Genomic DNA, 25800 nt, shown 5'->3' with positions numbered 1-25800 from the left:
CCCCTGCTTCAATCTTAAGTTAAAATAATAATAATAAGGAGCAGCAGCGCCCCGCTCGGATTCGCGCTGGAAAGTCCCCCGCGTGACGCGCTGCGCCCCGGAGCACAGGGCGGGGGCGTCCTGCTGCGCTGATCCGAGCGCGGGTAGGATTAGGAGCAGCAGCGCCCCGCTGGGATTCGCGCTGGAAAGTCCCCCGCGTGACGCGCTGCGCCCCGGAGCACAGGGCGGGGGCGTCCTGCTGCGCTGATCCGAGCGCGGGTAGGATTAGGAGCAGCAGCGCCCCGCTCGGATTCGCGCTGGAAAGTCCCCCGCGTGACACGCTGCGCCCCGGAGCACAGGGCGGGGGCGTCCTGCTGCGCTGATCCGAGCGCGGGTAGGATTAGGAGCAGCAGCGCCCCGCTCGGATTCGCGCTGGAAAGTCCCCCGCGTGACGCGCTGCGCCCGGAGCACAGGGCGGGGGCGTCCTGCTGCGCTGATCCGAGCGCGGGTAGGATTAGGAGCAGTAGCGCCCCGCTGGGATTCGCGCTGGAAAGTCCCCCGCGTGACGCGCTGCTCCCGGAGCACAGGGCGGGGGCGTCCTGCTGCGCTGATCCGAGCGCGGGTAGGATTAGGAGCAGCAGCGCCCCGCTCGGATTCGCGCTGGAAAGTCCCCCGCGTGACGCGCTGCGCCCCGGAGCACAGGGCGGGGGCGTCCTGCTGCGCTGATCCGAGCGCGGGTAGGATTAGGAGAGCCTTATAACGAGGTCCCATTAAGATACGGGGCAGATAGGGACGTGACATTAGGCGCCTCGCCTCTATAAGCCGGCCTGTAATGCCCGGGCAATAAACCCATTACTGCTATTAATCTCAGGTCTGTTTAATAAGTCACCGGATAATCACCGCACGGCAAACACGCTTCCCGGTCACTGGGCCCTAATGGAGCAGAGAGCGCGTGTCAGCTAGCCGGGGCCCGGGGGGCGTGTGCTCACAGCCAATAGGAAGGAGTAACCGTGTGTATATATGTTACACGTCTTACCGGCTCCGTCATACTCAGGCTCACAGGTAGCTGCTCTATGTAAGTAGCATGTGTTCCCCGTCAGTAGCATGTTCCCCCGTCAGTAGCATGTTCCCCCGTCACTAGTATGTTTCCCCCGTCAGTAGCATGTTCCCCCGTCACTAGTATGTTTCCCCCGTCAGTAGCATGTTCCCCCGTCACTAGTATGTTTCCCCTGTCAGTAGCATGTTTCCCCTGTCACTAGTATGTTTCCCCCTGTCAGTAGTATGTTCCCCCCTGTCAGTAGTATGTTTCCCCGTCACTAGTATGTTTCCCTGTCAGTAGTATGTTCCCCCCGTCAGTAGCATGTTTCCCCCGTCACTAGTATGTTTCCCCCTGTCAGTAGCATGTTCCCCCGTCATTAGTATGTTTCCCCTGTCAGTAGCATGTTTCCCCCGTCACTAGTATGTTTCCCCCTGTCAGTAGTATGTTCCCCCCTGTCAGTAGTATGTTTCCCCGTCAGTAGTATGTTCCCCCCGTCAGTAGCATGTTTCCCCCGTCACTAATATGTTTCCCCCTGTCAGTAGTATGTTTCCCCGTCACTAATATGTTTCCCTGTCAGTAGTATGTTCCCCCCGTCACTAGTATGTTTCCCCCGTCAGTAGCATGTTACCCACTGTCAGTAGTATGTTTCCCCGTCACTAGTATGTTTCCCTGTCAGTAGCATGTTTCCCCGTCAGTAGCATGTTACCCCGTCAGTAGCATGTTACCCCGTCAGTAGCATGTTTCCCCCGTCAGTAGCATGTTACCTCTCAGTAGCATGTTACCCCGTCAGTAGCATGTTACCCCGTCAGTAGCATGTTTCCCCCGTCAGTAGCATGTTACCTCTCAGTAGCATGTTACCCCGTCAGTAGAATGTTACCCCCGTCAGTAGTATGTTCCCCCGTCAGTAGCATGTTTCCCACGTCAGTAGCATGTTTCTCCCGTCAGTAGCATGTTTCTCCCGTCAGTAGCATGTTCCCCCCGTCAGTAGCATGTTTCCCCCGTCAGTAGCATGTTTCCCGTCAGTAGCATGTTTCCCCTGTCAGTAGCATGTTTCCCCCGTCAGCACCATGTTTCCCCGTCATTAGCATGTTTCCCTATCAGTAGCATGTTTCTCCCGTCACTAGTATGTTTTCCCCGTCAGTAGCATGTTTTCCCCGTCATTAGCATGTTTCCCCGTCAGTAGCATGTTTCTCCCGTCACTAGTATGTTTTCCCCGTCAGTAGCATGTTTTCCCCGTCAGTAGCATGTTTTCCCCGTCAGTAGCATGTTTCCCCCGTCAGTAGCATGTTTCCCCCGTCAGTAGCATGTTTCCCGTCAGTAGCATGTTTCCCCGTCAGTAGCATGTTTCCCGTCAGTAGCATGTTTCCCCGTCAGTAGCATGTTACCCCGTCATTAGTATGTTTCCCTGTCAGTAGCATGTTTCCCCGTCAGTAGCATGTTTCCCCCGTCAGTAGCATGTTTCCCCGTCACTAGTATGTTTCCCCGTCAGTAGCATGTTTCCCCCGTCAGTAGCATGTTTCCCCCGTCATTAGTATGTTTCCCCGTCAGTAGCATGTTTCCCCGTCAGTAGCATGTTTCCCCGTCAGTAGCATGTTTCCCCCGTCAGTAGCATGTTTCCCCCGTTATTAGCATGTTTACCCCGTTATTAGCATGTTTACCCCGTCAGTAGCATGTTTACAGCACTTATAGTTTCCTTTAATGAAACATAAACAGTATTTCACAACCAATTTCCCCTCTCCCCGTTCCCCCCCTTACACCTCGCCTCCCCCCCTCACCTCCCACCTCACCCAAACTCTCTTCCCCCATCACCTCCCCCCAAATCTCTCCCCCCCTCACCTCCCACCTCCCCCCAAACTCTCTCCCCCTCCCCCCTCCTCCTCCCCCCCCTCACACCTCACCTCCCCCCAAACCTCTCCCCTCTGGGAACCCCATTCTGTGCCAAGAGCACAAATGAAGACGACCAAACCGTAAGGGGTTTGGGACCCCCCAAAAAAGAATCAAAAAAATTCCACAAAAGATATTAATTGGGCTATTGATTTAGGGGCGCGGCCCCTGCGTGGGGTCTCTGCTATGGAGGAGCAGTACTGAACCCCACAATGCTCAATTCCAGTCCTCAAGCCCTCCCCCCCCCCCACAGGTCAGAGCCTCTGACTGAGCCACCTGTGCTGAAGCAGGGATATCCTGAAAACCTGAGCTGTTGGGGTGCTTGAGGACTGGAGTTGAGCCCCCTGGGCTAAAGGTGAACACATTAACTATAAATTGCCCCCCCCACCCCCCGATTTCGTATTATAATGTACAAGTCACCAGAGTAATCTCACAAGTACTAAATGATACTCCCAATGTTACTGCATTGCAACGGTTCCCCGTGTTCCTGTCTCTCTCAGACACGCTCAGCCCCGAGGAGACGATGGCCCCTGGGTACCTGCCGATCCTACTCACCTTTATACTCTTCCACGTTACCCGCGGAGAAGAAAACACGCGAAGGTACCCGAGCATTAAGCGACACGCCGCCAAGCGCGACGCGATGCCGGCCTCACCGATAAACACCGTCACTTCTCTTACAGGGCTATAGGGAGCTATAGTGACCAGTCCCTACAGAAACGCTACTCCGAGGCCATCCTGGCCAGTGACTACAGCAGGAACGTGGACAACATGCTGAAGAAGAACTTTGTAGATTGGTTATTGGCCAGAAGAGAGAAGAAAAGCGAGTGAGTCTGTCAATGCATATCCCGATATATCACATCTCTGTGCCGATAGTACCATGATAACACACGCAGATATATCACATCTCTGTGCCGATAGTACCATGATAACATACTCACACAGATATATCACATCTCTGTGCCGATAGTACCATGATAACATACTCACACAGATATATCACATCTCTGTGCCGATAGTACCATGATAACACACGCAGATATATCACATCTCTGTGCCGATAGTACCATGATAACACACGCAGATATATCACATCTCTGTGCCGATAGTACCATGATAACACACGCAGATATATCACATCTCTGTGCCGATAGTACCATGATAACACACGCAGATATATCACATCTCTGTGCCGATAGTACCATGATAACACACGCAGATATATCACATCTCTGTGCCGATAGTACCATGATATCATACTCACGGAGATATATCACATCTCTGTGCCGATAGTACCATGATAACATACTCACACAGATATATCACATCTCTGTGCCGATAGTACCATGATAACATACTCACGGAGATATATCACATCTCTGTGCCGATAGTACCATGATAACACACGCAGATATATCACATCTCTGTGCCGATAGTACCATGATAACATACTCACGGAGATATATCACATCTCTGTGCCGATAGTACCATGATAACACACGCAGATATATCACATCTCTGTGCCGATAGTACCATGATAACACACGCAGATATATCACATCTCTGTGCCGATAGTACCATGATAACACACGCAGATATATCACATCTCTGTGCCGATAGTACCATGATAACATACTCACACAGATATATCACATCTCTGTGCCGATAGTACCATGATAACATACTCACGGAGATATATCACATCTCTGTGCCGATAGTACCATGATAACACACGCAGATATATCACATCTCTGTGCCGATAGTACCATGATAACATACTCACGGAGATATATCACATCTCTGTGCCGATAGTACCATGATAACACACGCAGATATATCACATCTCTGTGCCGATAGTACCATGATAACACACGCAGATATATCACATCTCTGTGCCGATAGTACCATGATAACACACGCAGATATATCACATCTCTGTGCCGATAGTACCATGATAACACACGCAGATATATCACATCTCTGTGCCGATAGTACCATGATAACACACGCAGATATATCACATCTCTGTGCCGATAGTACCATGATAACTCACGCAGATATATCACATCTCTGTGCCGATAGTACCATGATAACACACGCAGATATATCACATCTCTGTGCCGATAGTACCATGATAACACACGCAGATATATCACATCTCTGTGCCGATAGTACCATGATAACACACGCAGATATATCACATCTCTGTGCCGATAGTACCATGATAACACACGCAGATATATCACATCTCTGTGCCGATAGTACCATGATAACACACGCAGATATATCACATCTCTGTGCCGATAGTACCATGATAACACACGCAGATATATCACATCTCTGTGCCGATAGTACCATGATAACACACGCAGATATATCACATCTCTGTGCCGATAGTACCATGATAACACACGCAGATATATCACATCTCTGTGCCGATAGTACCATGATAACACACGCAGATATATCACATCTCTGTGCCGATAGTACCATGATAACACACGCAGATATATCACATCTCTGTGCCGATAGTACCATGATAACACACGCAGATATATCACATCTCTGTGCCGATAGTACCATGATAACACACGCAGATATATCACATCTCTGTGCCGATAGTACCATGATAACACACGCAGATATATCACATCTCTGTGCCGATAGTACCATGATAACTCACACAGATATATCACATCTCTGTGCCGATAGTACCATGATAACATACTCACACAGATATATCACATCTCTGTGCCGATAGTACCATGATAACATACACACGCAGATATATCACATCTCTGTGCCGATAGTACCATGATAACATACTCACGCAGATATATCACATCTCTGTGCCGATAGTACCATGATAACACACGCAGATATATCACATCTCTGTGCCGATAGTTCCATGATAACTCACGCAGATATATCACATCTCTGTGCCGATAGTACCATGATAACACACGCAGATATATCACATCTCTGTGCCGATAGTACCATGATAACACACGCAGATATATCACATCTCTGTGCCGATAGTTCCATGATAACTCACGCAGATATATCACATCTCTGTGCCGATAGTACCATGATAACATACTCACGCAGATATATCACATCTCTGTGCCGATAGTACCATGATAACATACACAGATATATTACATCTCTGTGCCGATAGTACCATGATAACACACGCAGATATATCACATCTCTGTGCCGATAGTTCCATGATAACACACGCAGATATATCACATCTCTGTGCCGATAGTACCATGATAACACACGCAGATATATCACATCTCTGTGCCGATAGTTCCATGATAACTCACGCAGATATATCACATCTCTGTGCCGATAGTACCATGATAACACACGCAGATATATCACATCTCTGTGCCGATAGTACCATGATAACATACTCACACAGATATATCACATCTCTGTGCCGATAGTACCATGATAACACACGCAGATATATCACATCTCTGTGCCGATAGTACCATGATAACACACGCAGATATATCACATCCCTGTGCCGATAGTACCATGATAACACACGCAGATATATCACATCTCTGTGCCGATAGTACCATGATAACACACGCAGATATATCACATCTCTGTGCCGATAGTACCATGATAACACACGCAGATATATCACATCTCTGTGCCGATAGTACCATGATAACACACGCAGATATATCACATCTCTGTGCCGATAGTACCATGATAACACACGCAGATATATCACATCTCTGTGCCGATAGTTCCATGATAACTCACGCAGATATATCACATCTCTGTGCCGATAGTACCATGATAACATACTCACACAGATATATCACATCTCTGTGCCGATAGTACCATGATAACACACGCAGATATATCACATCTCTGTGCCGATAGTACCATGATAACACACGCAGATATATCACATCTGTGCCGATAGTACCATGATAACACACGCAGATATATCACATCTCTGTGCCGATAGTACCATGATAACACACGCAGATATATCACATCTCTGTGCCGATAGTACCATGATAACACACGCAGATATATCACATCTCTGTGCCGATAGTACCATGATAACACACGCAGATATATCACATCTGTGCCGATAGTACCATGATAACACACGCAGATATATCACATCTCTGTGCCGATAGTACCATGATAACACACGCAGATATATCACATCTCTGTGCCGATAGTACCATGATAACACACGCAGATATATCACATCTCTGTGCCGATAGTACCATGATAACTGCTGCCAGAATCACTCTACTCTTTCCTAAATCTGTCCCCGCGTCTCCCCTCATGAAATCCCTCTCCTGGCTTCCGATCAAGTCCCGCATCTCACACTCCATTCTTCTCCTCACTTTTACAGCTTTACACTCCTCTGCCCCTCCTTACATCTCACTATACCCCCCTCTGCCCCTCCTTACATCTCATCCCTAATATCTTACTATACCCTCCTCTGCCCCTCCTTACATCTCACTATACCCCCCTCTGCCCCTCCTTACATCTCACTATATCCCCCTCTGCCCCTCCTTATATCTCACCCTAATATCTCACCATACCCTCCTCTGCTCCTCCTTACATCTCACCCTAATATCTCACTATACCCCCTTCTGCCCCTCCTTACATCATACCCTAATATCTCACTATACCCCCCTCTGCTCCTCCTTACATCTCACTATACCCTCCTCTGCCCCTCCTTACATCTCACTATACCCTCCTCTGCCCCTCCTTACATCTCCCCCTAATATCTCACTATACCCTCCTCTGCCCCTCCTTACATCTCACTATACCCTCCTCTGCCCCTCCTTACATCTCACCCTAATATCTCACTATACCCTCCTCTGCCCCTCCTTACATCTCACTATACCCTCCTCTGCCCCTCCTTACATCTCATCCCTAATTTCTCACTATGCACCATCCAGACTCTTGCGTTCTGCTGAGGGATGTCTTCTTTCTACCCCCTTTGTATCTAAAGCCCTCTCCCGCCTTAAAACTCTCACTGACTGCCCCACACCTCTGGAATGCCCTTCCCCTCAGTACCCGACTAGCACCCTCACTATCCACCTTTAAAGACCCACCTGCTTAAGGAAGCATATGAGTATCTCCGTGGATAATACTATACACGATACATAAAGCTTGGCCCCCTGCAGACGCACTTACCTGAACGCCCTCCTACTGTCTCTGTACGTTCTCCCTACCTACCAATTAGATTGTAAGCTCCTCGGAGCAGGGACTCCTCTTCCTAAATGTTACTTTTATGACTGAAGCGCTTATTCCCATTATGTGTTATTTGTATTATTGGTTATTTATATGATTGTCGCGTGTATTACTGCGGTGAAGCGCTGTGTACATTAATGGCGCTGTAAAAATAAAAACATACATAAATAATATTCTCACGCAGAAATACATCTGACGTAACGAAGAGAGAGGCAGCTCTCCAGGGCCCAGACTTCAGCCGGCAGGATAGCAATGTTCCAGAAGAAACTGACGGAAATAGGAACTTCTTCACCTGGCTTCTGAAAAACAAGCAAAGAAAAAGGTAAATGGATCAAATGACACAAACACACACACAACGAGAGACACAGACAGACTGACACACACACATACACAAACACAGACAGATTGACACACATACACACACACACACAGACACGTACGCAGACAAACACCACAGTCACGCACACACACAGACGCAGACAAACACAGACAGACTGACACACACAGTCACACACACATAGTCACACACACACACACCGCATACTTCTGAATTTTCAATGATTTCCAAAGTTGGATCTGTTCTAGGTCACTCCTGAATCCTAGTCAGTCCCACGCTTTGAGCTTGGTGCGTTACTCGCCGTGTTTTTGTGTTGCTATACAGAGAACGAGACGAGTAGTTTCTCTGTGTACTGTACAAATCCCCAGTGACGCTGCCACGCTCGCGCCGCTAGTTTCCGGCTGCCCGCACACGCACACGCACAGATAAGCGGCGCTCTGACTGTATTGGGAGGGATTGATTGTTACATATCACCGCGCAGCTTCCAGTCCGATACGAAGGCCGCGGTGTGTCAGGAGTTACCGGATCTGCTGATGGCCACAGAATGGTGCAAACTGACATGAGTTTTAAGCATCATTTCTCCGCACGCGCGCTTAGATTGCCACCCAGTCTTCTTTTTGATATGAAGCCACGTTTTAGTGTGAAAGTGTAACATATGGAACCTGCTTCACGTGGGACAGTGTGGGAGACGTGGCACCTTACGTAAAAACGAATGGTTTGTTTCCGCAGGTTCCCGTGACCACCGGCTCCTCCAGCGATCCCCGGACCTGCGCCATTGCAGACGGACGCCTGACGCTGACGCTCTGATGTAACGTGTTTACAGTGTCAAATAAATAAAATATCTGCAGTTTCAAATTCCCATCTCTGGCTTCTCTGTATAAAGTAACGATATGTCTCCCTAAAGCACAGGGGGGGGGGGGAATGAGGACGGTGGGGGGGTGAATGAGGACAGGGGGGGGGAATGAGGACGGGGGGGGGGATGAGGATGGGGTGGGGCGGGGGGGGGATGAGGATGGGGGGGGGCGGGGGGGGATGAGGATGGGGGGGGCGGGGGGGTTGAGGATGGGGGGGGCGGGGGACAAACAGGGGGATGAGAGGAGAGGGGGGGAGGAGAGAGGGGAACAGGGAGGGGGAGGAGAGAGACAGGGGTAGGGGGAGCAGAGGGGGACAGGAGGAGGAGGGGGGGGGGAAGGTGGGGAGGAGGAGGCTGAAGGGGGTGGGGAGAGGGAGATGGGGGAGGCAGAAAGGGGGAGGAGGAGAGGGGGTTGGGAGACATGGGCGGGAGCAGTGAGATGAGGGGAAAGAGGGAGTGGGAGCAGTGACATGGGGAGGAGAGAGGGAGTAGAGAGTTGAACAGTGTGTGGGGGTGGATAGATGGGTGGGGAATGGATACATGGGTGGGGGATGGATAGACGGGTGGGGGATGGATAGACGGGTGGGGGATGGATAGACGGGTGGGGAATAGATAGACGGGTGGGGGATGGATAGACGGGTGGGGATGGATAGACGGGCGGGGGATGGATAGACGGGTGGGGAATGGATAGACGGGTGGGGAATGGATAGACGGGTGGGGAATGGATAGACGGGTGGGGAATGGATAGACGGGTGGGGAATGGATACATGGGTGGGGAATGGATAGACGGGTGGGGATGGATAGACGGATGGGGAATGGATACACGGGTGGGGAATGGATAGACGGGTGGAGAATGGATAGACGGGTGGGGAATGGATAGACGGGTGGGGAATGGATACATGGGTGGGGAATGGATAGACGGGTGGGGATGGATAGACGGATGGGGAATGATAGATGGGTGGGAATGGATAGATGGGTGGGGAATGGATAGACGGGTGGGGATGGATAGATGGTGGGGATGGATAGATGGTGGGGATGGATAGATGGGTGGAGAACGATGAGTGGGGATGGATACATGGGTGGGGATGGATAGATGGGTGGGGATGGATAGATGGGTGGGGATAGATGGGTGAGGATGGATAGATGGGAGGGGATGGATAGATGGGAGGGGATGGATAGATGGCAGGGGATGGATAGATGGGAGGGGATGGATAGATGGGAGGGGGATGGATGGGTAGGGATAGATGGGAGGGGATGGATAGATGGGAGGGGATGGATAGATGGGAGGGGATGGATAGATGGGTCGGTTTATAGGTCGGGGATGGATAGATGGGTGGAGATGGATAGATGGGTGAGGAACGATGAGTTGGGATGGATACATGGGTGGGGATGGATGGGTAGGGATAGATAGGTGGGTGGGGATGGATAGATGGGTGGGGATGGATACATGGGTGGGGATGGATACATGGGTGGGGATGGATACATGGGTGGGGATGGATACATGGGTGGGGATGGATGGGGGGGGATGGATAGATGGGTGGGGATGGATACATGGGTGGGGATGGATACATGGGTGGGGATGGATACATGGGTGGGGATGGATACATGGGTGGGGATGGATACATGGGTGGGGGATGGATACATGGGTGGGGATGGATACATGGGTGGGGATGGATACATGGGTGGGGATGGATACATGGGTGGGGATGGATAGATGGGTCGGTCTATAGGTCGGGATGGATAGATGGGTGAGGATGGATAGATGGGTGGGGATGGATAGATGGGTGGGGATGGATAGATGGGTGGGGATGGATAGATGGGTCGGTTTAAATAGATGGGTGGGGATGGTTAGATGGGTGGGGATAGATCGATGGGTGGGGATGGATGGGAATGGATAGATGGGTGGGGATGGTAGTGGATAGATATGGGTGGGGGGTGATGTGTGGGTTGGGGATAGATGGGTAGGGATGGATAGATGGGAATGGGTGAGGATAGATGGGAATGGGTGGGGATAGATGGGAATGGGTGGGTGGGGATGGATAGATATGGGTGGGGGTAGGTGGGGATGGATGGGAGTGGATAGATATGGGTGGGGGTAGGTGGGGATAGATGGGTGGGTGGTGATGGATAAATGGATGGGAGTGGATGGATAGATGGGAATGGTTGGGTGGGGATGGATTGATGGATGGGGAAGGGTGGTAATGGATAGATGGGTGGGGATGAAGAGATGGGAATGGGTGGGGATAGATGGGAATGGGTGGGGGTAGATGGGAATGGGTGGGGATAGATGGGAATGGGTGGGGATGGATAGATGGGTGGGGATGGATAGATGGGAATGGTTGGGTGGGGATGGATTGATGTGTGGGGATGGATAGATATGGGTGGGGAAGGGTGGCAATGGATAGATGGGTGGGGATGGATAGATGGGAATGGGTGGGTGGGGATGGATTGATGGGTGGGGATGGATAGATATGGGTGTGGAAGGGTGGCAATGGATAGATGGGTGGGGATGGATAGATGGGAATGGGTGGGTGGGGATGGATTGATGGGTGGGGATGGATAGATATGGGTGGGGAAGGGTGGCAATGGATAGATGGGTGGGGATGGATAGATGGGAATGGGTGGGGATAGATGGGAATGGGTGGGTGGGGATGGATAGATGGGTGGGTTAGGGATAGATGGGAATGGGTGAGGATAGATGGGAATGGGTGAGGATAGATGGGAATGGGTGAGGATAGATGGGAATGGGTGAGGATAGATGGGAATGGGTGGGTGGGGATGGATAGATGGGAATGGATAGATATGGGTGAGGATGGATGGGTAAGGATGGATAGATATGGGTGGGGATGGATGGGAGTGGATAGATATGGGTGGGGGTAGGTGGGGATGGATGGGAGTGGATAGATATGGGTGGGGGTAGGTGGGGATAGATGGGTGGGTGGTGATGGATACATTGATGGGAGTGGATGGATAGATAGATGGGTGGGGTGGGTGGGGTGGGGATGGATAGATGAGAGTGGTTAGATGGGAATGGTTGGGTGGGGATGGGTGGTAATGGATAGATGGGTGGGGATGAAGAGATGGGAATGGGTGGGGATGGATAGATGGGTGGGTTGTGGATGGGAACGGATAGATATGGGTGAGGATGGGTGGGTAAGGATGGATAGATGGGTGGGGTGGTGATGGATGGGAGTGGATAGATATGGGTGGGGGTGGGTGATGATGGATAGATGTATGGGGATGGACGGGTTGGGGATAGATGTATGGGGATGGATGGGTATGGGTAGAGATGAGTGAGGATAGATGGGAATGGGTGGGGATAGATGGGAATGGGTGGGTGGGGGTGGATAGATGGACGGGGGTGGATAGATATGGGTGGGGATAGATAGATGGGTGGGTGATGATGGATGGGTGTGGATAGATATGGGTGCGGGTGGGTGGGGATGGGAGTGTATAGATATGGATGGGGATGGACGGGTTGGGGATAGATGTATGGGGATGGATAGATGGGTATGGGTAGAGATGGATTGGGGATAGATGGGAAAGGGTGGGTGGGGATGGATAGATGGACGGGGTGGATAGATATGGGTGGGGATGGACGGGTTGGGGATAGATGGGTGGGGAATGGATAGATTGGAATGGGGGTGAGGTAGATATGGGGGGTGGGGATAGATCATTATGGGGTGGGTGGGGAACTGATAGATGGGTGGGGATGGATAGATAATGGATATGGGGGTGGGTGTTAGATGGGAATGGGGGGGATAGATAGATATGGGGTGGGTGGTTGAATGGATAGATGGATGGGGATGGATAGATTTTGGATATGGGGGTGGGTGTTAGATGGGAATGGGGGGGGGGTGATAGATGGGAATGGGGGGTGGGGATAGATATGGGGGTGGGTGATTGAATGGATAGATGGATGGGGATGGATAGATTTTGGATATGGGGGTGGGTGTTAGATGGGAAGGGGGGGTGGGTGATAGATGGGAATGGGGGGGTGGGGATAGATATGGGGGGGGATAGATATGGGGTTGAGTGGGGAATGGATAGATGGGTGGGAATGGATAGATAATGGATATGGGGGTGGGTGTTAGATGGGAATGGGGGGGTGGGTGATAGATGGGAATGGGGGGGTGGGGATAGATATATATGGGGTGGGTGGGGAATGGATAGATGGATGGGGATGGATAGATAATGGATATGGGGGTGGGTGTTAGATGGGAATGGGGGGTGGGGATAGATAGATATGGGGGTGGGTGGGGAATGGATATGGGGGTGGGTGTTAGATGGGAATGGGGGGTGGGTGTTAGATGGGAATGGGGGGTGGGTGTTAGATGGGAATGGGGGGGTGGGGATAGATAGATATGGGGGTGGGTGGGGAATGGATAGATGGATGGGGATGGATAGATAATGGATATGGGGGTGGGTGTTAGATGGGAATGGGGGGTGGGTGTTAGATGGGAATGGGGGGTGGGTGTTAGATGGGAATGGGGGGTGGGTGTTAGATGGGAATGGGGGTGTGGGGATAGATAGATATGGGGTTGGGTGAGGAATGGATAGATGGATGGGGATGGATAGATAATGGATATGGGGGTGGGTGTTAGATGGGAATGGGGGGGTGGGGATAGATATGGGGGTGGGTGGGGAATGGATAGATGGATGGGGATGGATAGATAATGGATATGGGGGTGGGTGTTAGATGGGAATGGGGGGTGGGTGTTAGATGGGAATGGGGGAGTGGGTGTTAGATGGGAATGGGGGGGTGGGTGTTAGATGGGAATGGGGGGGTGGGGATAGATAGATATGGGGTTGGGTGAGGAATGGATAGATGGATGGGGATGGATAGATAATGGATATGGGGGTGGGTGATAGATGGGAATGGGGGGGTGGGGATAGATATGGGGGTGGGTGGGGAATGGATAGATGGATGGGGATGGATAGATAATGGATATGGGGGTGGGTGTTAGATGGGAATGGGGGGTGGGTGTTAGATGGGAATGGGGGGGTGGGGATAGATATGGGGTTGGTTGAAGAATGGATAGATGGATGGGAATGGGGGATGGGTGATAGATGGGAATGGGGGGTGGGGATAGATATGGGGGTGGGGATAGATAGATATGGGGGTGGGTGGTTGAATGGATAGATGGATGGGGATAGATAGATATGGGGGTGGGTGGTTGAATGGATAGATGGATGGGGATGGATAGATATGGGGTTGGGTGGGGAATGGATAGATGGGTGGGGATGGATAGATAATGGATATGGGGGTGGGTGTTAGATGGGAATGGGGGGGGTGGGTGTTAGATGGGAATGGGGGGGTGGGGATAGATAGATATGGGGTTGGGTGGGGAATGGATAGATGGGTGGGGATGGATAATGGATATGGGGGTGGGTGATAGATGGGAATGGGGGGTGGGGATAGATAGATATGGGGTTGGGTGGGGAATGGATAGATGGGTGGGGATGGATAGATAATGGATATGGGGGTGGGTGATAGATGGGAATGGGGGGGTGGGGATAGATATGGGGGTGGGATAGATATGGGGGTGGGTGGTTGAATGGATAGATGGATGGGGATGGATAGATTTTGGGGTGGGTGTTACATGGATATAGTACAAGGGGTGTAGACTCAGATAACCGGTCCCTTTATGGTGACGTCACCACGTCATCAACCTTTTCCGCCAGTCTTACCCGAATGAAAGATGGAGGGCGCTACTTCCGGAAGTGACGCGTAATACTGTAGGCGCGCGCGGAGACGTCAGTGTCGCACGTTGGTGACGTCATATCGCGGAAGTACCTGGCTGTGCTCAGCTACCGGGCGCCGCCATGCACCGGAGAGGGGTCGGTGCGGGTGCGATCGCCAAAAAGAAGCTGGCAGAGGTGAGCGGCCCGTGTACCCGGGGCTGAGCCCTGCCCCCCAATCTTCCCAGCCCTGACCTCTCCCCCCAAATCTCTCCCCAGCACCCCCAATCTCTCCCCAGCCCTGACCTCTGCACCCCCAATCTCTCCCCAGCCCTGACCTCTGCACCCCCAATCTCTCCCCAGCCCTGACCTCTGCCCCCCCCCAATCTTCCCCCAGCCCTGACCTCTGCCCCCCCAATCTCTCCCCAGCCCTGACCTCTGCCCCCCCCAATCTCTCCCCAGCCCTGACCTCTGCCCCCCCCAATCTTTCCCCAGCCCTGACCTCTGCCCCCCAATCTCTCCCCAGCCCTGACCTCTGCCCCCCCCAATCTCTCCCCAGCCCTGACCTCTGCCCCCCCCCAATCTCTCCCCAGCCCTGACCTCTGCCCCCCCCAATCTCTCCCCAGCCCTGACCTCTGCCCCCCCCAATCTCTCCCCAGCCCTAACCTCTGCCCCCCCCCCAATCTCTCCCCAGCCCTGACCTCTGCCCCCCCCAATCTCTCCCCAGCCCTGACCCCAATCTCTCCCCAGCCCTGACCCCAATCTCTCCCCAGCCCTGACCCCCAATCTCTCCCCAGCCCTGACCCCCAATCTCTCCCCAGCCCTGACCCCCAATCTCTCCCCAGCCCTGACCCCCAATCTCTCCCCAGCCCTGACCCCCAATCTCTCCCCAGCCCTGACCCCCAATCTCTCCCCAGCCCTGACCCCCAATCTCTCCCCAGCCCTGACCCCCAATCTCTCCCCAGCCCTGACCCCCCAATCTCTCCCCAGCCCTGACCCCCAATCTCTCCCCAGCCCTGACCCCCAATCTGTCCCCAGCCCTGACCCCCAATCTGTCCCCAGCCCTGACCCCCAATCTCTCCCCAGCCCTGACCTCTATTTCCCGTCATGCCCTAACCCATATATTAGGTTTGATTTATACCACAGAGTGTTTCTGTTGTATATGCTAAATGTTGGTGGGGCTCAGGGACATGTAGGACCCCTCCTCTCCCAGTTCAGGGACATGTAGGACCCCTCCTCTCCCAGTTCAGGGACATGTAGGACCCCTCCTCTCCCAGTTCAGGGACATGTAGGACCCCTCCTCCCTCCTCTCCCAGTTCAGGGACATGTAGGACCCCTCCTCTCCCAGTTCAGGGACATGTCTGTCCTTTTTATTCCAGGCTAAGTACAAGGAGCGCGGGACAGTCCTGGCTGAGGATCAGCTGGTTCAGGTGAGCAGAATCCACCATCTTTTCACTTTAACAGCCTCCCAATTCTGTGCGCATTTCTATACTCTCTTTCATTAGCCGGAGACTAATTGTGGGATGTGTAATATCCTCCCCGTCTCCTCTTCCGCTTCATTGCATTCAACAAGTGTTGCTTAGCCCTGTCGCTCATGTAGTTTCCCCAAGAACCAGGCCCCCACATGAAGCCACACCGTGCCCGTCACACCCTTTAAATGTTTGTATTGTACCCGCTGCCCTGTGTGGTCAGGGAGAGACACCTCCTGGGTTCCCCCTTTCTGTTTCAGATGTCCAGGCAGCTGGAGATGTTCAAGACCAATCTGGAAGAGTTTGCCAGTAAACATAAGCAAGAAATTCGCAAAAATCCCCAGTTCCGGGTCCAGTTTCAAGACATGTGCGCAACGATTGGCGTGGATCCGCTGGCGTGTAAGCTCCATATGACATTCACTGCCGTTAGGCGCTGTGGTTAGAGTATTGGTGTTAAACAGGTGTATGTATGTATATCTTTATTTATATAGCGCCATTAATGTACACAGCACTTCACAGCAGTAATACACACAACAGTCATATAAATAACACATCATGGGAATAAGTGCATCAGACATAAAAGTAACACTGTGGAAAAGGCGTTCCTGCTCCGAAGAGCTTACAATCTAATTGGTAGGGAATGTATTCACTTCCTACCTGAACCCCTCACTTCTTGGGGTGGCATACACAGAGTAACACCGTTGAATCTGTGACCGCACCTCCGGTGCTTCTCACTATATATACACGTGGGTTGTGTGATTATAAACGTTGCCGTGTGTGCGTTCTCTCGGGAGATCTGGAGTAATAGTCTCACCTTTTTTTTGCACTGTACATTTGCGTCTCTGGTTGTATGGGGAGAACATGGCAAGATTGTACAGATCACAGCTAAGCAAATGCTGCATTTTAAGCACGTGACTGCAGAGTTTGTCCTGACTCCTACATGGTTAATAACAAGCTTTAATCAAATTAGTTTACAAGTCCTTTAAAGACCCAAACTACATAGTTAGAATGACTGAGGAGGATGCTATAAACACTAACTAGAGCACAAAAGATACTCTGTCAATAAGAGTGACAATCCATACCCTGCGGGGAATGTTGCTATCCGTCTCCTCCGCCCGGTACTGATATCACAGAGGCACACACGTATTCCAGTGGAGGTTATTGTAACCACCCCGCCCAGCCATAAGAACACCTTCCACGGCGAAACTCAAAGCACCTAGTGTTCCTTGTGTAAAAGGACACACGGAAAAGACGGTGTAAACTGCGTACTGATAACCACGCATAGATAGTAAATGAATCACACAAGCTGCTAGATAAATGAAGCATTAGGTGTTTACACCAGGACGACACTGACTCTGCTCAGTTGAGCAGTATCCCATACGCACTGAATCTCTCCCAGGCGCCTGCTCAGCTGGGAGTCCGAGCTGTTCTGGGAGGCGAGGGGGTCCTCCGTTGTTTATCTAGCATCTTGTGTGAATCAGTAAGCAGTTTACACCATCTATTTTCTCTGTCCTTTTACACAAGGAACATTATTGCTTTGAATTTCACCTTGCAAGGTGATTGCATAGCTGGGGAGGGTGGTTACGATAGCCGACACAAGGACGCCATTTTCACACCTCTGTAGACTTTGATGCTGATGAAGGCTTCTGCGTCCTGTTCTTTTTCAGCTGGGAAAGGATTCTGGTCAGAAATGCTCGGAGTGGGGGACTTTTATTATGAGCTGGGGGTTCAGATAATAGAAGTGTGTCTGGCTCTGAAACACCGCAACGGAGGTGAGTGAAATAAGGGCAGTTGTGTGTGTGTGTGTGTGTATCTTCATTGATTTTGAGTTCTCAGACATTGAATATTGGGGGCTTGACATGTATACGATCTGAAAGGAAAAGTGGGGACAATTGTGTGACAGAAATAGTGCGAGTCTTGTACGAGGAACAAAACCTGGGTGGGTCCTGTGCAGCCTGAGGGGGGGGAGACACACACACACACACACACCCCTCTGTCCTCACAGGAAGGCTGGGGGGAAGCAGGCCACTCGTTACTTTCCTGTGTGATTTTACACGAATAGGAAAGGCTGTACAACTCTGCAACATGCAGGTAACGCTGAGCCCGGGCTTTACCGTGCCTCCTCCCTGCAGGCCTCATCACCCTGACTGAGCTCCATCAGCAGGTCCTGAAGGGGAGAGGGAAGCTCGCTCAGGACGTGAGTCAGTGAGTATCCGCGGGGTCACGGGGAGCAGTCAAGGAATATCCGCGGGGTCACGGGGAGCAGTCACGGAATATCCGCGGGGTCACGGGGAGCAGTCAAGGAATGTCCGCGGGGTCACGGGGAGCAGTCACGGAATGTCCGCGGGGTCACGGGGAGCGGTCAAGGAATGTCCGCGGGGTCACGGGGAGCGGTCAAGGAATGTCCGCGGGGTTACGGGGAGCGGTCACGGAATGTCCGCGGGGTCACGGGGAGCGGTCACGGAATGTCCGCGGGGAGCGGTCACTGAGTGTCCGCGGGGAGCGGTCACTGAGTGTCCGCGGGGAGCGGTCACTGAGTGTCCGCGGGGAGCGGTCACTGAGTGTCCGCGGGGAGCGGTCACTGAGTGTCCGCGGGGAGCGGTCACTGAGTGTCCGCGGGGAGCGGTCACTGAGTGTCCGCGGGGAGCGGTCACTGAGTGTCCGCGGGGAGCGGTCACTGAGTGTCCGCGGGGAGCGGTCACTGAGTGTCCGCGGGGAGCGGTCACTGAGTGTCCGCGGGGAGCGGTCACTGAGTGTCCGCGGGGAGCGGTCACTGAGTGTCCGCGGGGAGCGGTCACTGAGTGTCCGCGGGGAGCGGTCACTGAGTGTCCGCGGGGAGCGGTCACTGAGTGTCCGCGGGGAGCGGTCAGTCCGCGGGGTTAATGGGAGAAGTACTTGCGCTCTGAACAGACGCTGACACATTTGTGCTGTTTCAGGGACGATGTCATTCGAGCGATTAAGAAGTTAAAGGTTCTGGGAAATGGGTTTGGTATTATTCCTGTCGGAGGTTCTTACCTGGTCCAGTCCGTTCCGGCCGAGCTGAACATGGACCACACCGTCGTCTTACAGCTGGCAGAGGTAGGTAAAGGGCGTGTGCAGACAGAACAACCCCGATCCGTGCAGCGCCCCCGCTCGCGGCGTCTCGCGCCCCCCGCTCGCGGCGTCTCGCGGCCCCCGCTCGCGGCGTCTCGCGTCCCCCGCTCGCGGCGTCCCCCGCTCGCGGCGTCTCGCGGCGTCTCGCGCCCCCCGCTCGCGGCGTCTCGCGTCCCCCGCTCGCGGCGTCTCGCGTCCCCCGCTCGCGGCGTCTCGCGCCCCCCGCTCGCGGCGTCTCGCGGCGTCTCGCGCCCCCCGCTCGCGGCGTCTCGCGCCCCCCGCTCGCGGCGTCTCGCGCCCCCCGCTCGCGGCGTCTCGCGCCCCCCGCTCGCGGCGTCTCGCGCCCCCCGCTCGCGGCGTTACCCCCCTAGGGAATACTGCAAATAAAACCTGTGCGTAGAGTCCTTTGCGCGGTTATTTAGATTACTTGTAGCGGCCGCCTGGACCCCGCTCGCGGCGTCTCGCGTCCCCCGCTCGCGGCGTCTCGCGTCCCCCGCTCGCGGCGTCTCGCGTCCCCCGCTCGCGGCGTCTTTGCGCGGTTATTTAGATTACTTGTAGCGGGCGCCAGGACTCCGCTCATCTCAGCTGCAAAATATATATATATTTTTTTCCACAGAAAAAAGGATTTGTGACAGTCAGTGAAATTAAATCAAGTTTAAACTGGGAGACAGAACGAGCCAAACACGTACTGGTAAGTAGCACCCAGAGTCTGCGGTGTATAGGAACACCCAGATTCCGAGTCTGCGGTGTATAGGAACACCCAGATTCCGAGTCTGCGGTGTATAGGAACACCCAGATTCTGAGTCTCCGGTATATAGGAACACCCAGATTCCGAGTCTCCGGGGTATAGGAACACCCAGATTCCGAGTCTCCAGTATATAGGAACACCCAGATTCCGAGTCTGCGGTGTATAGGAACACCCAGATTCTGAGTCTCCGGTATATAGGAACACCCAGATTCCGAGTCTCCGGGGTATAGGAACACCCAGATTCCGAGTCTCCAGTATATAGGAACACCCAGATTCCGAGTCTGCGGTTTATAGGAACACCCAGATTCCGAGTCTGCGGTGTATAGGAACACCCAGATTCCGAGTCTGCGGTGTATAGGAACACCCAGATTCCGAGTCTGCGGTGTATAGGAACACCCAGATTCCGAGTCTCCGGTGTATAGGAACACCCAGATTCCGAGTCTGCGGTATATAGGAACACCCAGATTCTGAGTCTGCGGTATATAGGAACACCCAGATTCTGAGTCTGCGGTGTATAGGAACACCCAGATTCTGAGTCTGCGGTGTATAGGAACACCCAGATTCCGAGTCTCCGGTATATAGGAACACCCAGATTCTGAGTCTCCGGTATATAGGAACACCCAGATTCCGAGTCTCCGGTATATAGGAACACCCAGATTCTGAGTCTGCGGTATATAGGAACACCCAGATTCTGAGTCTGCGGTATATAGGAACACCCAGATTCTGAGTCTCCGGTATATAGGAACACCCAGATTCTGCGGTATATAGGAACACCCCGAGTCTGCGGTATATAGGAACACCCAGATTCTGCGGTATATAGGAACACCCCGAGTCTGCGGTATATAGGAACACCCCGAGTCTGCGGTATATAGGAACACCCAGATTCTGCGGTATATAGGAACACCCCGAGTCTGCGGTATATAGGAACACCCAGATTATGCGGTATATAGGAACACCCCGAGTCTGCGGTATATAGGAACACCCAGATTCTGCGGTATATAGGAACACCCAGATTCTGCGGTATATAGGAACACCCCGAGTCTGCGGTATATAGGAACACCCAGATTCTGCGGTATATAGGAACACCCAGAGTCTGCGGTATATAGGAACACCCCGAGTCTGCGGTATATAGGAACACCCAGATTCTGCGGTATATAGGAACACCCCGAGTCTGCGGTATATAGGAACACCCAGATTATGCGGTATATAGGAACACCCCGAGTCTGCGGTATATAGGAACACCCAGATTCTGCGGTATATAGGAACACCCAGATTCTGCGGTATATAGGAACACCCCGAGTCTGCGGTATATAGGAACACCCAGATTCTGCGGTATATAGGAACACCCAGATTCTGCGGTATATAGGAACACCCAGAGTCTGCGGTATATAGGAACACCCAGATTCTGCGGTATATAGGAACACCCCGAGTCTGCGGTATATAGGAACACCCAGATTCTGAGTCTGCGGTATATAGGAACACCCAGATTCTGAGTCTCCGGTATATAGGAACACCCAGATTCTGAGTCTCCGGTATATAGGAACACCCAGATTCCGAGTCTGCGGTATATAGGAACACCCAGATTCCGAGTCTGCGGTATATAGGAACACCCAGATTCCGAGTCTCCGGTATATAGGAACACCCAGATTCCGAGTCTCCGGTATATAGGAACACCCAGATTCCGAGTCTCCGGTATATAGGAACACCCAGATTCCGAGTCTCCGGTATATAGGAACACCCAGATTCCGAGTCTCCGGTATATAGGAACACCCAGATTCCGAGTCTGCGGTATATAGGAACACCCAGATTCCGAGTCTCCGGTATATAGGAACACCCAGATTCCGAGTCTGCGGTGTATAGGAACACCCAGATTCCGAGTCTGCGGTGTATAGGAACACCCAGATTCCGAGTCTGCGGTGTATAGGAACACCCAGATTCTGAGTCTCCGGTATATAGGAACACCCAGATTCCGAGTCTCCGGGGTATAGGAACACCCAGATTCCGAGTCTCCAGTATATAGGAACACCCAGATTCCGAGTCTGCGGTGTATAGGAACACCCAGATTCTGAGTCTCCGGTATATAGGAACACCCAGATTCCGAGTCTCCGGGGTATAGGAACACCCAGATTCCGAGTCTCCAGTATATAGGAACACCCAGATTCCGAGTCTGCGGTTTATAGGAACACCCAGATTCCGAGTCTGCGGTGTATAGGAACACCCAGATTCCGAGTCTGCGGTGTATAGGAACACCCAGATTCCGAGTCTGCGGTATATAGGAACACCCAGATTCTGAGTCTGCGGTATATAGGAACACCCAGATTCCGAGTCTGCGGTGTATAGGAACACCCAGATTCCGAGTCTGCGGTGTATAGGAACACCCAGATTCCGAGTCTCCGGTATATAGGAACACCCAGATTCTGAGTCTCCGGTATATAGGAACACCCAGATTCCGAGTCTCCGGTATATAGGAACACCCAGATTCTGAGTCTGCGGTATATAGGAACACCCAGATTCTGAGTCTGCGGTATATAGGAACACCCAGATTCTGAGTCTGCGGTGTATAGGAACACCCAGATTCTGAGTCTCCGGTATATAGGAACACCCAGATTCTGCGGTATATAGGAACACCCCGAGTCTGCGGTATATAGGAACACCCAGATTCTGCGGTATATAGGAACACCCCGAGTCTGCGGTATATAGGAACACCCAGATTATGCGGTATATAGGAACACCCCGAGTCTGCGGTATATAGGAACACCCAGATTCTGCGGTATATAGGAACACCCAGATTCTGCGGTATATAGGAACACCCCGAGTCTGCGGTATATAGGAACACCCAGATTCTGCGGTATATAGGAACACCCAGAGTCTGCGGTATATAGGAACACCCAGAGTCTGCGGTATATAGGAACACCCCGAGTCTGCGGTATATAGGAACACCCAGATTCTGCGGTATATAGGAACACCCCGAGTCTGCGGTATATAGGAACACCCAGATTATGCGGTATATAGGAACACCCCGAGTCTGCGGTATATAGGAACACCCAGATTCTGCGGTATATAGGAACACCCCGAGTCTGCGGTATATAGGAACACCCAGATTCTGCGGTATATAGGAACACCCAGATTCTGCGGTATATAGGAACACCCAGAGTCTGCGGTATATAGGAACACCCAGATTCTGCGGTATATAGGAACACCCCGAGTCTGCGGTATATAGGAACACCCAGATTCTGAGTCTGCGGTATATAGGAACACCCAGATTCTGAGTCTCCGGTATATAGGAACACCCAGATTCTGAGTCTCCGGTATATAGGAACACCCAGATTCCGAGTCTGCGGTATATAGGAACACCCAGATTCCGAGTCTGCGGTATATAGGAACACCCAGATTCCGAGTCTCCGGTATATAGGAACACCCAGATTCCGAGTCTCCGGTATATAGGAACACCCAGATTCCGAGTCTCCGGTATATAGGAACACCCAGATTCCGAGTCTCCGGTATATAGGAACACCCAGATTCCGAGTCTCCGGTATATAGGAACACCCAGATTCCGAGTCTGCGGTATATAGGAACACCCAGATTCTGAGTCTCCGGTATATAGGAACACCCAGATTCCGAGTCTCCGGTATATAGGAACACCCAGATTCCGAGTCTCCGGTATATAGGAACACCCAGATTCCGAGTCTCCGGTATATAGGAACACTCAGATTCCGAGTCTCCGGTATATAGGAACACCCAGATTCCGAGTCTCCGGTATATAGGAACACCCAGATTCCGAGTCTCCGGTATATAGGAACACCCAGATTCTGAGTCTCCGGTATATAGGAACACCCAGATTCTGAGTCTCCGGTATATAGGAACACCCAGATTCTGAGTCTCCGGGGTATAGGAACACCCAGATTCTGAGTCTCCGGTATATAGGAACACCCAGATTCTGAGTCTGCGGTATATAGGAACACCCAGATTCTGAGTCTGCGGTATATAGGAACACCCAGATTCTGAGTCTCCGGTATATAGGAACACCCAGATTCTGAGTCTCCGGGGTATAAGACCGTGCTGTAAGTGGCACCCAGATTGTGGTGTATAGGATCACACATTGCAATACTGTTTAGTCTGTGCGCAGGGCCACAGAGAATAATCTCACACTGCAATATACACAACCTCTGTAATAACGATGCCCTTCCTGTGTATAAAGCTTACCCAGTCTCGCCCTCCTCGGGATAAGAGTTCCCAATACTATCTCACTTACTTTGTAATCCGTGGCTGTTTTGCAGAACAGCACCGGCCCCTGGGTTAGTACGGCACGTGGGATCCGGGTACTGATACTGCGATTAGTGACCTCTCTCTCCCCCTACCCCCCACTCAGGAACACTTACTGAAGGAAGGTTTGGCGTGGCTGGACACGCAGACAGCCGGCGACGCGCACTACTGGCTCCCCGCGCTCTTTACTGAACTTTACTCTCAACAAATTACTCCCGAGGAGGCAATGGCGGCGATTCCGTAACCCCCGCGCTCACGGCGGAGACCTATTCCGTAACCCCCGCGCTCACGGCAGAGACCTATTCCGTAACCCCCGCGCTCACGGCAGAGACCTATTCCGTAACCCCCGCCCTCACGGAGACCTACAAGCAGGGACAGCCGTGTCCGTAATGGAAAATATCACCAGTGCTAAAAACAAACAAACAAATATTCATAAAGCTGTTAAACAGCAGAACGTACCTCCCCCCCCCCCCCACTGGTCCTGATCCAATATACACGCGCTATACTGCACACCATTTCCCAGGCTGGAGGAGATATCGGCTCAGTTTAAACCAAGGGGACTAACGTCTTCTCCGGCTGCGGGAAGCAGCTTCAGAGACGGTCAATGTCTGTTATCCTGTGGGAATAAAGATACAAAAAAAAGTCTCTCTAGATTTCACAAACGCTTCTTACATAGTGTGTGCAGAAAGCGGGTGTTACCCGTCACCGCGTCACCCTGCTGTGGGGGATAGTAGGAGGGTGAGTGTAATCTCATGACACCGGGTGCTAAGAGAACCTCAGTTATAAGCCGTGTGCTTGTTTAATTAGGGGAAAGTAGCTCACGTTACAGCCCAGATCTCCACAGCCACCACACACTGAAAGCAACTTCCCATAGGGGCAAGTGTCTGGCGGAGCCGGGGTTAACGTTTCATTCACAACCTTAGACACGGCTGGGAGTTCTGCTGGACAGCACCAGTTCTCCAGCCCGGAAGAACCATGGACCATGTGTCCACATGGCGGCGTGACTCATGCTGCTGCCGTACGTGGCGGCGTGACGTATGCTGCTGCCGTATGTGGCGGCGTGACGTATGCTGCTGCCGTACGTGGCGGCGTGACATGCTGCTGCCAGCGTGACTCATGCTGCTGCCGTACGTGGCGGCGTGACGTATGCTGCTGCCGTACGTGGCGGCGTGACGTATGCTGCTGCCGTACGTGGCGGCGTGACTCATG

The 25800-nt window shown here is 52.4% G+C and overlaps 2 protein-coding genes across 3 annotated transcripts; both read left to right on the top strand.

Moving 5' to 3' along the window:
- Positions 1 to 927: 927 nt before the first annotated feature.
- On the top strand, positions 928 to 9338 carry GIP (gastric inhibitory polypeptide). The gene is made up of 5 exons (XM_075581000.1): positions 928 to 1054; positions 3403 to 3502; positions 3583 to 3726; positions 8331 to 8468; positions 9213 to 9338. Exons 1-5 carry the CDS (start codon positions 1000 to 1002, stop codon positions 9220 to 9222), a joined length of 447 nt encoding a protein of 148 aa, XP_075437115.1. The 5' UTR covers positions 928 to 999; the 3' UTR covers positions 9223 to 9338.
- Positions 9339 to 15064: 5726 nt separating this feature from the next.
- Positions 15065 to 25236, top strand: SNF8 (SNF8 subunit of ESCRT-II). Of its 2 annotated transcripts, XM_075581013.1 has the most exons (8): positions 15066 to 15216; positions 16398 to 16448; positions 16748 to 16886; positions 18155 to 18259; positions 18620 to 18692; positions 19424 to 19565; positions 20197 to 20271; positions 24698 to 25236. In XM_075581013.1, the coding sequence occupies exons 1-8, from the start codon at positions 15163 to 15165 to the stop codon at positions 24833 to 24835; spliced, it is 777 nt and encodes a 258-aa protein (XP_075437128.1). In that variant the 5' UTR covers positions 15066 to 15162; the 3' UTR covers positions 24836 to 25236. The 2 variants fall into 2 exon arrangements, with proteins under 2 accessions (XP_075437129.1, XP_075437128.1); XM_075581014.1 differs by lacking the exon at positions 20197 to 20271 and having other exon boundaries at positions 15065 to 15216.
- The last annotated feature ends 564 nt before the right edge of the window (positions 25237 to 25800 follow it).

Source organism: Ascaphus truei, assembly GCF_040206685.1.
Source record: "Ascaphus truei isolate aAscTru1 chromosome 23 unlocalized genomic scaffold, aAscTru1.hap1 SUPER_23_unloc_2, whole genome shotgun sequence".
In the NCBI taxonomy this organism is placed as follows: Eukaryota; Metazoa; Chordata; class Amphibia; order Anura; family Ascaphidae; genus Ascaphus; species Ascaphus truei.
This window is presented reverse-complemented; position numbering and strand designations above follow the sequence as displayed.

What these genes read in the sequence shown, in the direction of transcription:
- SNF8 (XM_075581013.1), top strand. Translation starts at nt 15,163, where the DNA reads ATGCACCGGAGAGGGGTCGGTGCGGGTGCGATCGCCAAAAAGAAGCTG. An exon ending in CTGAGGATCAGCTGGTTCAG is followed by an intron (nt 16,449 to 16,747) that starts GTGAGCAGAATC and finishes TTTCTGTTTCAG; the next exon opens with ATGTCCAGGCAGCTGGAGAT. An exon ending in AACGAGCCAAACACGTACTG is followed by an intron (nt 20,272 to 24,697) that starts GTAAGTAGCACC and finishes CCCCCCACTCAG; the next exon opens with GAACACTTACTGAAGGAAGG.
- GIP (XM_075581000.1), top strand. Translation starts at nt 1,000, where the DNA reads ATGTTACACGTCTTACCGGCTCCGTCATACTCAGGCTCACAGGTAGCT. An exon ending in CTCACAGGTAGCTGCTCTAT is followed by an intron (nt 1,055 to 3,402) that starts GTAAGTAGCATG and finishes TGTCTCTCTCAG; the next exon opens with ACACGCTCAGCCCCGAGGAG. An exon ending in AGAAGAGAGAAGAAAAGCGA is followed by an intron (nt 3,727 to 8,330) that starts GTGAGTCTGTCA and finishes ATTCTCACGCAG; the next exon opens with AAATACATCTGACGTAACGA.